This window comes from Limanda limanda, chromosome 15 (assembly GCF_963576545.1).
Source record: "Limanda limanda chromosome 15, fLimLim1.1, whole genome shotgun sequence".
NCBI classification, from domain to species: domain Eukaryota; kingdom Metazoa; phylum Chordata; class Actinopteri; order Pleuronectiformes; family Pleuronectidae; genus Limanda; species Limanda limanda.
The window spans coordinates 7471556-7484785 of NC_083650.1; the positions used below are offsets into that span (position 1 = coordinate 7471556).

At 43.8% G+C, this 13230-nt stretch overlaps 1 protein-coding gene across 1 annotated transcript in view; it reads right to left on the minus strand.

The window, feature by feature from the left end:
* ank3a (ankyrin 3a) overlaps window positions 1–13230 on the minus strand; it is an 87661-nt gene that overhangs the window by 10914 nt on the left and 63517 nt on the right. Inside the window, exons 34-39 of the mRNA XM_061087061.1 lie at window positions 11657–11885; window positions 11446–11571; window positions 11059–11181; window positions 10494–10520; window positions 9005–9086; window positions 622–7869 (exon numbers count right to left, since the gene is read on the minus strand). Coding sequence (XP_060943044.1) covers window positions 622–7869; window positions 9005–9086; window positions 10494–10520; window positions 11059–11181; window positions 11446–11571; window positions 11657–11885 — 7835 coding nt within the window. The remainder of the gene's footprint in view (window positions 1–621; window positions 7870–9004; window positions 9087–10493; window positions 10521–11058; window positions 11182–11445; window positions 11572–11656; window positions 11886–13230) is intronic.

Consider the following 13230-nt stretch of genomic DNA (forward strand, 5'->3'; position numbering starts at 1 on the left):
ATTATGGGCAACTTAAACACGCTCATAGAGTAAGTGGGTTTCTGTGATTGTGTTTGTGTATCCTCTAGGCAGGCAGTAACAACAAAACATAACATGACTCTCAATAACAGACTCATCGCTCTACAAATCTAGGGTGGAAGGTTCGATGTTACGAGCTAAAATGTTGACATGCGAAGGCGCTTTTGTGTGTCAATTGCTAATACTAGTTAGTATAAATGACAATTGAAAACTGTATGAGAACAAACTACTGCGGTAACTTTGGTAGCCACCCTGCACAGACAGACAGACAGACAGACCAGGGAGTTGTCAAACAGGGGACTGGTTGTGCCAGTGGACCAGTCACTACTACTGGCATGCTCACTCTACTATATGGGGGTTAAAAGGGGGTTGACAGTGGGGAACAGAGGAAAGAGAATCTTGCAACAAGGACAATACAGTACACATTACATCAATGACAAAAAAATAAATTTAAATGACAGCTAATGTTCTAAAGAGAATATGTAAACACGCCACAGGCATTCCAGTCAAACCATTAAACGATCACAACGATGTCATGCAACTAAAAGTGAAATATATAAATATATAGATGTATTTTAAACATAGTGTGAAAGTTTTACAAACTAGGCTTGATCTCTGCGATGGGAGGCGTTCGAGACCCTGTGAGTCCCTGACTGCCCTCCTTCCCACCAGTCCGCCTACTCCTCCTGCTCCTCTCACTGCCGGAGGCCCTGTCCGTCGTCGCCACCTTTGCCCTTACGGACGCGGCCCCGGCCTCAGCCCTCGAACCTCTACCAGACCTGGATGAGCGGGAGGGCTGGGAGGGCTGGGAAGGCTGGGAGGCGTCCGACAGAGAGGTGCTCCGGGAGGTGCTGTCTTCCTCCGACTGCTCTGTCTGCGTCTTTTTCTCCTCGTCTGACAGGCGGTCCACCAACTTTAGCGTCTCCCCGCTAATGTCTTTAAAGTATTCAATGGTGCGCTTACAAATTTCATCAGGTTTTTCCTGTCTGCTCTGTCTATATCCCTCACTCGTGACATTGCTGACCTGATGCCTGTCCTTCAGTGGTAGCCTTGTGGGCAAACGTATGGCTGCTCTCTCTGAGTCCAATGCCCTCTTGGGCTGTGAGGTAACCCGAACTGAAACCAGTGAGCTAGCTGCGGCAGCAGGGCTGCTCTTTTTAACATCCTTGATTGGTATTCTAGACCTGGGCTCTACTTTGGCTATGGCTGGCTCTCCTCTTTTCCTGACTTCAACTTTCATTGCTCGTTTGGGCTTCTGTTTGCGTATTGCTGTTCCCTGCGTGGGAAATGACCACCCTGATGCTTTAACTGGAAGCCTTGACTTGGGCTGTTTCACTTCACTCTCTCTGACGGTCTCACTTTTCTGGTCCTGCACTTGATTGATGCTGTGAACATCGACTCTCTCTTCTACATCCCTACAGGACAGTGTTTCTATCCTGCTAGCTTTCTGAAGAGTGGGCTCAGAAGAGGACTGCAAATTGAACACCACACTGCCACACTGAATGTAGTTGGCCTGAACACTGGAGGACTCAAGGTTATTGTTGTTGTTGCAGTTTTCTGAAGGGTATTCTATTCTCTCTGTCTCAGACTCACTCTGTCTGCTAGACTGATTCTCTGTACACTGAGCCTCTATACTGATGTATTCTGGCACCATTTGTCCCTCTGACATCTCAGATTTACAATCTGTGAGATCCCCTGAGTCTTTTTTCACAGTTATAGAGGCAGCTATCCCCATCTTAATAGGAGTGCGTAATTTGGGATCAACCTTAGAGGCTGTAATTGTGCAAGAGGAGGCGGTCTCAGCTATGGCTTCGCAGGCGGGGGCATCAGTACCGGTATGGCCAGTGTCACTGCCAGGCTGTGCAGGGCTGCATTTTGCTGTTGTTGCTGTTGGTGTTGCTGGTGTAGTGCTGCTGTCTGTGGTAGTATCTATAACATTCACCTTTCCATCTACTGTGGCCCTCTCCCCTGTTTTTGACTGAGAGGAAATTACCCCATGGTTCTGGCCCCCTCTCCCCTTTTCCCCTGTTTTAGGGTCAGAGGAATGCTCACCAATCTGGAAAAACTGAAGCCTCTCTTCAACAAAGTCCCGCTTGCTCATGTCAATAGCACCACTGCGGGTCATCTCAAACATCTTTCCTTCGTGGAAAGGGAAGGGGTTAGGCTCACTAGTTGGTGTGCTCTCATCAGTCGGTGTTCGAGCAGGGGTTGTGTCAGGTGTTGTAGCCTGTGATTTGTCGTCCACCGATAAACCAAAGGGCTTAGGATCCTCGTCTTTTGTTTTAGAATCAAAAACTCCATCATTATCGCCCCCCTTGGTGGACCAGGGGTCAAAGTCCAGGCCTTTGGTGGCAACAGTCTTAAACGTTGAATTCAACTCCTCTTCAAGTTGGTAGGCAAAGCAATTTTCTCCATAGATCTGCCTTTCTGGATGTCTTCCTTCAAGGGTGTAATCTGGTTCTTCTCCACTGCAGTTTACTGACGATGTACTGGTTTTAGCCTTTCCATTATCCCCTCCTTCCTCAAATTTCTCCTCCTCAATGACTTCAAGCTTGGACTGACTAAATGAGCGGTCGGTTGTTTTTACATCAATGGACAGACTTGATGTTTTAGGGTCTTCAGTCAGTCCATCATCCTCATCCTGAAGGTCATAACCATCTAAAGAGTCTATTTCAGTTGCATCCGTATCATGAGAGAACTCAGCAGTGGATGCTATAGAGCAGTCTGTGATTGACTGGTCATTGCCGTTTTGTTCATAGTCAGCATCTTCTACCTTTATTTCACCATTGATCTCAGACTCAATGTTTTCGTTTTTCTCAGATGGTTTGTTAATTAAGCGTTTGTCTCCCTCCTCTTTCATTTTGAAGGTGTACTTTTTGACAGGGATGGGATGGAACACAGATTCATCATCACTAGAGTCACTGTTATCAGCTCCAGGGGGAATAGGGGATGGAGGCTGCACCCTGATGATTGGCTCAGCTAATAGGTGCCTATCATGCTCCTCTTGGAGATTCACCTCTATCATCTCTGTTTCTGCCTCAGAAGAAGCACACGATCCCTTTTTCTCAGGGTCAGACTGCTCTTTCTCTAAAGGAGGAGGAGGTGGGAACTCTATATAAGCCACTCTTTTCTCTTTTGATTTCTGTCTCTCTGTATCATGTTGTTTTTTACTACGGGTTTCTGGGTGAGCTGGCTTAGATTTTTCCTTCGAGGGCTCCTTGTAGATGAAAGTCTTTCCTTCTTCCTCCTCGGACTCCTCTTGGATAGTGCTTGGCATCCCGGGTATAAGGCCTATCACAGAGTCTGGTGCTCTTGAGGTCAGGCTGACTTCCTCAGAGCTGGGGGTCTCAGGGGTAACGGGACTTTTCCCAGAGCTATCCATGAAAGTCACTTGTTCGAGAGTGTCATCTTCTGGGGGAGATGGAGACTGCTTTTGCTTGACAGTGTAAAATGCACCCCTTGTTTCATGCACTGTCCTACTCTCATGGCTTACTATTTTTTTGTATGTTCCCAACTGCCCCGAGGCTGTTTCCTTCTCGTACTGCTTTCCTACTTGGATGCTAACATACACAGGCAAGGGTTTAATATCTTTGAAACCCTCTGCAACAGCTACAGGAGTTACTTGATCCAAATACTCTATTTGGTTGTCGTCAACACCGTTGCACACTATGGTTGACTGGCTACCATCTGATGAGTCTGTGGATTTTCCTAGTGATGATCCACGAGTGGACTTGTTGGAATCAGAGCTACTGTGTAACCGATTTCTAGTTAAAGTCGGTATATGAGACCCCGCCCTCTCACATGGTTCAACAGAGGCATCTACTTTTACAGAGGTGGATTTTAGATTTTCTGAGAAATTAGAAAGCTTTCTAATAGGAATTTGTGATTCCGAGTTTTTTTTTAGACCATCATTGGTATTTGGACTTTCATGAACAACAAATTCTGTGTAGATTATTTTCTTGGTCGTCTCCTGTCTTTGGGAATCACTGTTGTTGCCATCATTCATGGAATCGTGGATTAAAGAATGAGATAGCTTTGGAGATTGGGGTTTATAGCTTCCATAACCTTGGCTCTCCCAAGTTTTGAATAGCTTTTTCTCCTCCTGAACATTTTCACTGGTTTCTTGCTTGGGGGAGAACTTATTTGATTCACTGCCCATACCTCTCCTCTGCATTCCTGGACTTTCTGGAGTTTTGGGAATATCTGAACCAGCAAACACTTGATACACAGGTAGCTTACTTTCCTGTAGTTTCCTAATAGGAGCATTGGCATTTTGGACACCTTGAGGAGTCCTATCCTGCCTTTGAGCCTCTTGCTCAAACTTAAGCCTCACTGCGCTCACTTTTGAGGAAGGTATTTGAAAAGGTTTAGACATTTCACCAGGGATTCCCTGGGATTTACCATCTCCTTGTTTACTCGAGTCTGAATCACTATACTGCAACAGTACCCTCCTCTCTGGACTGCTGGGTAAGCTGGCACATTTCCTATCACTGGAGCTGAATCTGTCTCTAAGCCTTTCTCTGCTCCACTCTTCCCCACTTGCCCCATTCTTGTAAGCTGACCTCTCTGGACTGCTGTGTGTGGAGCTCGGCCCTGATCGCGATTCTCTGAAGTCGGCTCTACGAGATTTTTTCTCTGGAGATGAGAGTTCATCATTGAGCTGTTCTGTTCTATCTCGAAAAAACTGAGATACTTGACTGAGTTTTTCCTGCGCCTCTTTCACAGTTCTGTCCACTCTGTCCTCATACATAAGCTCTTCTCTCTCCTTACTCTGTGTGTCATCTGACACCCGCATCCAAACAGATTGCTTTGGGCTTCCAGGTTCAGACGAATACTGCAAAAGTGTCAGTTTGTCAAAGTTATCATCAACATTGGCCATTCTTCCTGATTTGTCAAACACATTTCTCGGCGACCTAAAGACATACTCTGTCCTTGGCCCGACAGATCTACCCTCACTATCACTGCTTCTCTCTGGTGAGTGGAAGTGAGTCCTGTCTCTCAGATATTCCTCTGTGTCAGAATGAGACTGGTCAAATTTCTCAGAGAGAAGCATTTTCTCTGCAAAATTATAAGATTCTCCCCTAAGCTCAGATGACTCATCCTCATTGTACTCTACAGACTGCTGACTAAGTAGCTTTAGGGTTTTGTAAGAGTCATCTGCCATGAGCTGGGCTGAACTAGGGCGACTGTCTTCCTCCTGAGACATGGGTGTGTTTACTCTGGGGCAGTCAAGGAACACTGGAAGTGATTCCTCAGGCTCATCCGCTTCCTGTCTTATCCCCGGGTAGTAATACATCTCCTTCTCTTTTGTCTCTCTGATGATGACCTCTGTTGGTTCTGTTTTATTGCCTTTTTCAATGTGAACCTCGATTATTCTTTCAACTTTAGGTTTGGAGTTGATGTCCTCAAGGCCTCTTTGTGAGTCGTCACTGCCAGACTTGTGTTCAAAGAGTCCAGCCAGTTCTCTAGAAGGGTCCTTGCCTGACTGAAAAGCCTTCATTATGTCATGCACAGACATGGTTTCTTCACACCTCTCAGATTGTGCTTCTTTGCCAGGTTTGTGGTAAACCATCCTGGTGGTGGTAGTGATGTGAGTCTCCTCCTTTACCCTCATCCCTTTTCCCATTGGATCATCATCAGGACCGACTTTTATTGAGTAGCACTTATTCTGTTCTGAAGTTGGAGTAGCTTGATTTAGATACCCTTTAGAATCTGAATCAATATATCTGACAGCAAGTGTATCCTCCATTGGAGGTTGTTTGCTATCTTCCGGAGACTCATAGCTCCTGATGACATGGACAACCTCAGTCCTAGTCTCAGTGATCACTGGCGGAACTGGGATATCCTGAAAAAGGGCCTTGGGGCCCATTCCTTCAGCACTTTGAGGGGCAGAGGGTGTCCTTTCACTCCTGGTCTCAAAACCACTGTCTGAGAGGGGGCTTTTATCCTGTTCATGAGAGATATCATCAGGGGAGTCTAGAACAGTGTCAGCTCCAAAAAGTGCATCTGCCAATTTAGACATCTCTCTGTCTGAAGCTGAAGATCGCATGTTTGTTGGAGGCATTTTGAGTTTGTGCTCCTGAACGGCGATGGTGGGTTTCAGGACACGTTTCTGCTTCTCCTTGCCCTCTCCTTCTCTCTTGCTTTCATCGGCTTTATGCTTTGTGTCATGCATTTTTGAGAAAGAGCTGCTACCAACATCATTGGTCAGGTAGTCAACCACTTTGGAGAGATTGAAATCTCTATCTGGTATTGTTTTTGATTTGGGTTGAGGAACCACAGTCTCGTATCTTGGCGGATAGCTCCAGTTGCTTGGTGGTTGTTCAACTTGCACTTTCGAAAAGTGTATGTCATCCAAAGCACCCCTTGCCAGAGAAACCTTACCATCCTTCACAGCATCTTTAGCAAGGATTTCGCTGACTTTAACCAAATCTTGTTTTACTTTCTCCACAATCCTGTATGGCTCCTCGTCCTCTATTTTGACCTCCTTGGGAGAATCAGACTGAAATCCTTTATTGGCTGTGGAATTTGGATCTGTCTGTAAAATGGCTGACATTCGTATCAAGTCTTCTTTCATTTCAGCTACATCCTTCAGAATCTCTTGGCTGGATGACAATGGTGATATGGTGTTTGATTTTAGGCCAGCAGAAAAAAGAGAGGCTTTCATGGGAGAAAGAGTTCTGGAAAATGAAGACTGCAACTGAGAATTACTCTCAGTCGGCACAGTCTTCCGTGGGGACAGGAGGGCAGAAGCTGATTTGGAAACCTCAGGTAACTTTTTAAACTGGGGCTCTGGCAGCAGATTAATAACAGAGTACACTGGGACAGTCATTGTACTGGATGTAACAGCAGGGGTGGCATTTGGAGAGGGCCTTAGAGAGGTGTAAAGAGAACTAGAGGCAGATGATCTCATGGACTGATAGGAGGAGGATCCGGAGGAGGACAAGGACTTCAATGTGCCATAGCCTGCAGAACAAGAATTCAATGTTTTTTCAACCTCATCAAATGCTGCATTGACATTTGTAGTCGCAGCATTGGTGGTTGCTTGTATTCTCTCTTGCAGGCTGTTGGAGAGAAGAGATGTTGGGGATGCAGAGCGATACTGTGAAGGAGATGCCGTTCCGTTGATTAGTGATGCAGCACTTGGAGGGGTGTTGGATTTAAGTGGGGATGTAAGAGATGAGAACAGGTTTCTTGCAGGGCCAGTGACTTCTGCAGCAAAGGAACGCACAGACGAGAGACCAGGGACTGTTTTGATTGGTGAGGAGGAAGGTGTGGAGCCACAGGAGCTCCCCATAACAGTCTTGTATGGTGAGCTGAACATATTCAGAGATGATTTGGGAGAAGTTGGTGGCGTCATGCCCATGGATGTTCTCTCGAGAAGAGTGCTTCCTCCTCCAGAGACAGTTAGAGGGGAGGTCCTAGCAGATAATGCCGCCAGTCCTTTCATAGACATAGGGTCTGGGGCACTTTTCCCTGGTGAGGCCAGGGGACTAGACAAGACCTGGCTCGGGTACTGGACTTGTTGGACCACAGTTTTTATAGGAGAGGAGATGGTTCTGTAAGATCGGATGGGAGAGGCCATGTCACTAGCTGACTTAACAGAATGTGCAGGTGATCCAGGGATGATAGTCTTGATGGGGGAGGCAGAGTTGATGGACCAGACAGACTTTAGTGGAGAGGCAGAAGGCGTGTTGGATGACGAACTGGAGATGGAGCCAAACCCAGATTTGGCTTGGCCAGGGACGGCGACAGGAACAGGCGACCACGCCTGATAAGATCTCGTTGAAAAGACAGGTTTGTGAGGGTAGCTAGTAGGCTGTGTTCTCGGCGAGCTTCGATCAGTTGTTTCTTCGACCATAATTTAAACGAAAAGCAATAAGGAGGCAAACATAAAATGTAACGTGAAATAATAAGAAATAAAAGATATAAAACAAGAAAGAGAAATTTGAGTCAGTCAGAAACAGCATTATTGACGTTGGCAAGACAAAGGTTAAAAACAACATAACAGTTCAAACAGAAATTTTGTCAAATGTAATAAAGGCCCTTATTCAATTATCCAGGATGAAATGGCAGTGACTAATGGAACAATACACCTGATAAACAACGTATAGGAACAGAAATGATTGACGTGATAAAAGTGACAAAAAAAATGACATAACCAACAGAAAATTTCATTGACTTTCGATGTGCTTAATCTATTTGTGTCCTCGCAGCAGTGCCTTGTACAGTTTTCACTGACTTGTGATCATGATTTCATTTGGTCCATTTCCAATGCCAGAGATGACCCCACAAGTGTATAGAATAAAATAAATACCACTTTACTCATCTGGTCACGGCTTAAAAATAAAATACGGGGTCGCACTTTACAAAAAAGCAAGGAATCAGTTTTTTTTAACAAATGACAAAAGTGGATTAATCCGGAATAATAAAACGAAACACAGACATCTAAGAATGTGTAACACTTGTGTGTCCTTAGAAAGTGCAGCAAGGACACTGCATTTATTAATAAGGATTCCATTGAAACGTATGCCGACACTTTGTAAATGGCAAAATGTTCTGACATAGTCTCACTGTAGAGAAATCACATTATATAAAGTGCAACCCGTAACCACATTGATATACACAGCAGCACACAATCATAAAGCCAATAAGAGTGAAATGGCCACTAAAAGAATGCGAAGAATTCAAAACATATTTTATTCAACATGAAGTGAAACATTTTTGTCCAAATGATAAATGAACAGACAGACAATGATTCCCAGTGTTTTCACAAATGTAAAATAACAGTTGAACCCGGGAGACTTTTTGTTTTGTCAACATGGGGAATGTGAGCGAAGCGTAACACACAGTAAACCATGCAAATGTTTGATGAATGACAAATGACCAAAGAGTATGTGTCACATGAAGAGGGCATCTGATTCAAATTACAAAAATATCTAAAACCAATTGAGAATTTTCACGAAAGTAAAAATGGGAAACTCACTCGCTGCTGGGTCGGTCAAATAGCTGTAGCGCTTACGCAAAGCTAAGGAGGCAAAGGTATGACGTCGTTCGGGCTTTTCAGTCTGAAACAAACAAATAAAAACAAAAGATGCTTTAACATAAAAAAGTGGAAGGTGAAATGTGGTTATTAACTTTCAGAGTTAGGTCCAAAAGTGAATTTTAGTCTATGTTATTTGTTAATTGGACGCTGTGGTGCGCAGACACTGTCCTGGTTTTAGTGAATCAGTACATGCTGTTAGAACTGGCACAAGGAGGCACTGCAGGAGAACTGTAATGTCTCATCTGAAGAGCACTGGACTGTTTCTCTGCACCGCTTCTCTCACTGCATTTCTTAACGTCATTGCAATGAAATAATTACAGACAATGTAAGCTTTGTCTGTAAGGCCTATTCCAGCAAGTGACCAAATGCAACCTCCATGACATGGAAGTGACATGTGACAGGTGACATGGGACACCTTAATAAAATTACGGTAGCGGTAGGAGTTGTGTTAATTTCTATATAAGGCCTGTGATACATTTTCAGAGCAGTCCAGTATATAATGGACAGTTCTGCATTTCATGATCTATAGAACCAGGCAGTTCAGATTATAGTTTGCACTTGAAAACAAGGTGGAAAAATAATGCTGCCAAACAAATGTGGTTCTAGAGTCTATGTGTTTAGCTTTGTGTCACTCTGAGACAATCAGTGCTGTTTTTTGAGAGTATGACTAGTCTTTTAAGAAACTGTGTGATTGTAGATGGAATCATTTTTGTACATTGGCATTGAACACAATCTATATTTAATAACCTGGTGGTTGTCCAACATAAATATTCTGTCTAGTGATATATTTGTGTTGAAAGAGCAAAACAAGCTTGAAAGCTGCCTACGTAAACACTCAAACATCAAAACAGCCTAATTTTCCTTTGATTAAACTTGTAGACGTGTTGGCATGCAGCTCAGAGTGTTAGCGTTCAATATAACATAAAGGCAGAGGACGAGGGTGAAGAAAGGATAATCCAAATAGAACGCAAAAGTGGTATAAATAATAAGAGTTAAGAGTTTCATCTTTAGCCCACAAGCGATACCAGAGTCCAGTGTGAACCGTTGGACGGGTTAATAGTACGGATGGAGGTTTGGTGATTTCTTGTTGAACACGTATGTGAACGGAGATAGAGATGAAAAACAAGCCGAGGTGTGGCACAGTAACTGTATCTGTACTGGACTTGGGATGAAGACAACAATAAATAAATCCTCGCTGATTAAAACAATTGCCACTTCCACTCATGCACTACATGGGGGTCACTTCAGCAATGACGTAGCTGCGTTGAAAACAAAAAAAACGTGCGGTCAGAAGCATCTTTCACACGCAGGTGCTGCACAGAGACAAAATACTGGCCACGCGCATATTTACCACAGCATCTGCAGTAAAGCAAACAGAGAGGACAACAAAGAAGAAGCGGCTCCATGTGATGATGAAGAATCTGTTTACCTCATCATCAGGATCAGACTCCATATCCTGTGGTAATCCAAGATGCATTGCAGGAGAGGAGAGAGATGACACAATGGAGAGCAGGGAAGTTATCGGGAGCGGGGGGGGGAGGGAGGAGGTAGAAATTAAAATTCAGGGGGTGAAAATGGAGCAGCAAAAACAACAAAAGGCATCGGAAAGAACCTGAGATTAATCAAATAAACAGCAAAGTAACAAAAGCAAAAGCAAAATGATTAAAGTTTCCTGTGATCAATCAACACCACAAACACATGGAGTGTTTTTTGTTTGTTTTTTTGTTGTGCAAAATTCGTATACACCCACAGTGAGCCAGGCAATACAACAAAGCATGATGTGCGGCTGCGTGTGTACGTTGTGGGGTCTTATGACTGGCACAGGCTTTAACACCAATAGACACAAGCAGCAGGCAGTCGTTTCTAGACCAAATGAATGTCAGCGGCTCCTCTTGACGTCAGGACAACATTGCTTTCTGTCTCTCAAGGTCATTTACATGTGGATGATATGATGTGGCCCTTTATGGATTAACTATTCAAACACTCGATCCTACCTTCTTGTGGGTTGGCAGTGTGATATTCAAATTACAGATGGCAGTCTGTGGAAGGCCCTTGGTGTTCTTTGGCTCTCTCAGGAAGGAGAGGCGGCCACATGGCTCCTGGCCCATATCTCTGATCTGTAGGAGATAGCCAGAGATTGCATCACAACTTGGCTCACGACAAGATTTGAAGAACAACGCTGCCTATGACAATTTTGTTATAATTGTAGCTTAATGTAATTCTGTTGTTTTCCTGGAAAAAATGCATTAATTGTGGCAAAAGAAAACTGTTATTTCTATATTATTAGCGAGCAAAGGCAACTCTCTAAATGAGAGTGAACAATATGCAGAGTAAATGCTTGTGGAAAGAGGGGATGGTGATATAAGGGATAAGTGTTCTACCTTCACATTGAAAGGAAGCCTGTTTTCCTTGAAGGAGAAGAAGTTAAAAACCAACTGCTGGCCACTTTTAGTGAGAGGGGACAGGTTGCCATAGCAATCCACATGGATAGGCTTGCCCTCGAGAACCTATAAGAGAAAACCCGCATTTGAACAACATGCAACAGCTATATTGATTTGTTATATTCAATTTGACACAAACACACAACCCCACCTCGATATCCTTGCTCCGGGCCACTTCCTCAAAGTTCTCCTGCTGCTCCAGCGTCTTGTCCACCTTATCGTCCGTCATGCAGAAGCAGCGCAGCCGAGCCTCCACTATGTCGTTCATCTTGGCGAACACCACAAACTTGGCCAGGTACGGCACGCAGATCAGCTCCCGGTATAACTGAGACGCTAGACTCACCGTCTCAGGAATCTGGTGACAGTCTGCGAGCCAGAACCTGAGGAGAGGAGGAAAAACACCAAAAAGAAAATGACAAATCTGAAAGTCAGCCAAGGAAACAATTTGCCTGATACGAAGATGAATGGAGACTATTTTTGTATCAAACCTTTTTTTGACCTGAAAAACTATAGTATTAATTTAAATAGTAAATAAAAAAACTACTGAGGTCATTTCCCTGAAGGTTGAACACGGACGCGTGACAGCTGTATAGTAATTAGCGAGGAGTGCTCCTTTAATAACAGGCCACACACTCGCCACATGATCCAAATCTAGTTAAGAGTTCATGACTTTGTGTCATGTAACCGAGAGGTTCGCTGGCTGAGGTCTAGGCCGGACTTATCAATACACTGCTTGTGTGACACTTTGTCCTCTCAGGTAAATGTGTGTGAAGGTGAAATTGTTCCAGGGTCAGAGAGAGAAGAGTCGACACGAGCATCAGGAGGAGAAAAACAAAAACAATATCACCTTGATAAACAGATAACACTTTCTAACTGTGTTCTAAAGAGCGTTGTGCATTTGCATTCACGGTATCTTCTTTTTCCACTTTTGCTAGTTTATTATGGAAGTGAAAAGGAAGATGCACCATTTTGCAGCATTGATTTCAAATTATATTTTTAATGGACAAAGGCAATTTCCGCTGCCTCAAGAGAGCAACGTGTCAACAATGCTCCTAAACAAAATGCAGATGTTTGTCTGTAGAACACGAGGAGGGGAATACGCTCTCTTTGTGCGTGCACTGAAATAAGCAGATTTGGGGGGAAAACAGGAGTCAGGAGAATAAACTGCTGTTCGGTGGATCCAAGTGCCAGCTGACAGTAATTTGAGATTCTCTCTTGTGATAGATCTTACAACTCATTGCCAACTCCTCTCTGCGTCATAGTGCTGCACTGTCTCTTCTCTGAGGGCCTCCGAAGAGCTCTACGGTCTACTGCCGGTGACAGGGAGCAGGACAGGACTTTTAAATAATAAATAAATCTCTCAATTATTTTCTCCACTATTTCTTTGGTCTGTAAAACACAATCTGTTTGTCCGAATAAAAGCCAAAATTCGTACATTTAACAATCTGGAACGAATGCTTTACTTAATTCATTGTCAAATTAAATTAATTGTACTTTCTATCAATGGGGAAGAAAAATAGCAATTGCTCTTAATTGGGCAGAATGTCAATTTTAATTAGATTTTTGTGTCAGCACGACTATAATGTGTCTCATTAGTTTCCTATTTAGATTCAGCAGTCAAACTTTGGTATTTCAACAAAATATAATAAGCTCTTTATTAGCTGAGTGTAAATTCCCTATATCCCATCCAGAACTCTCTTCTTTGTGGTGCTACATGTACAGTAT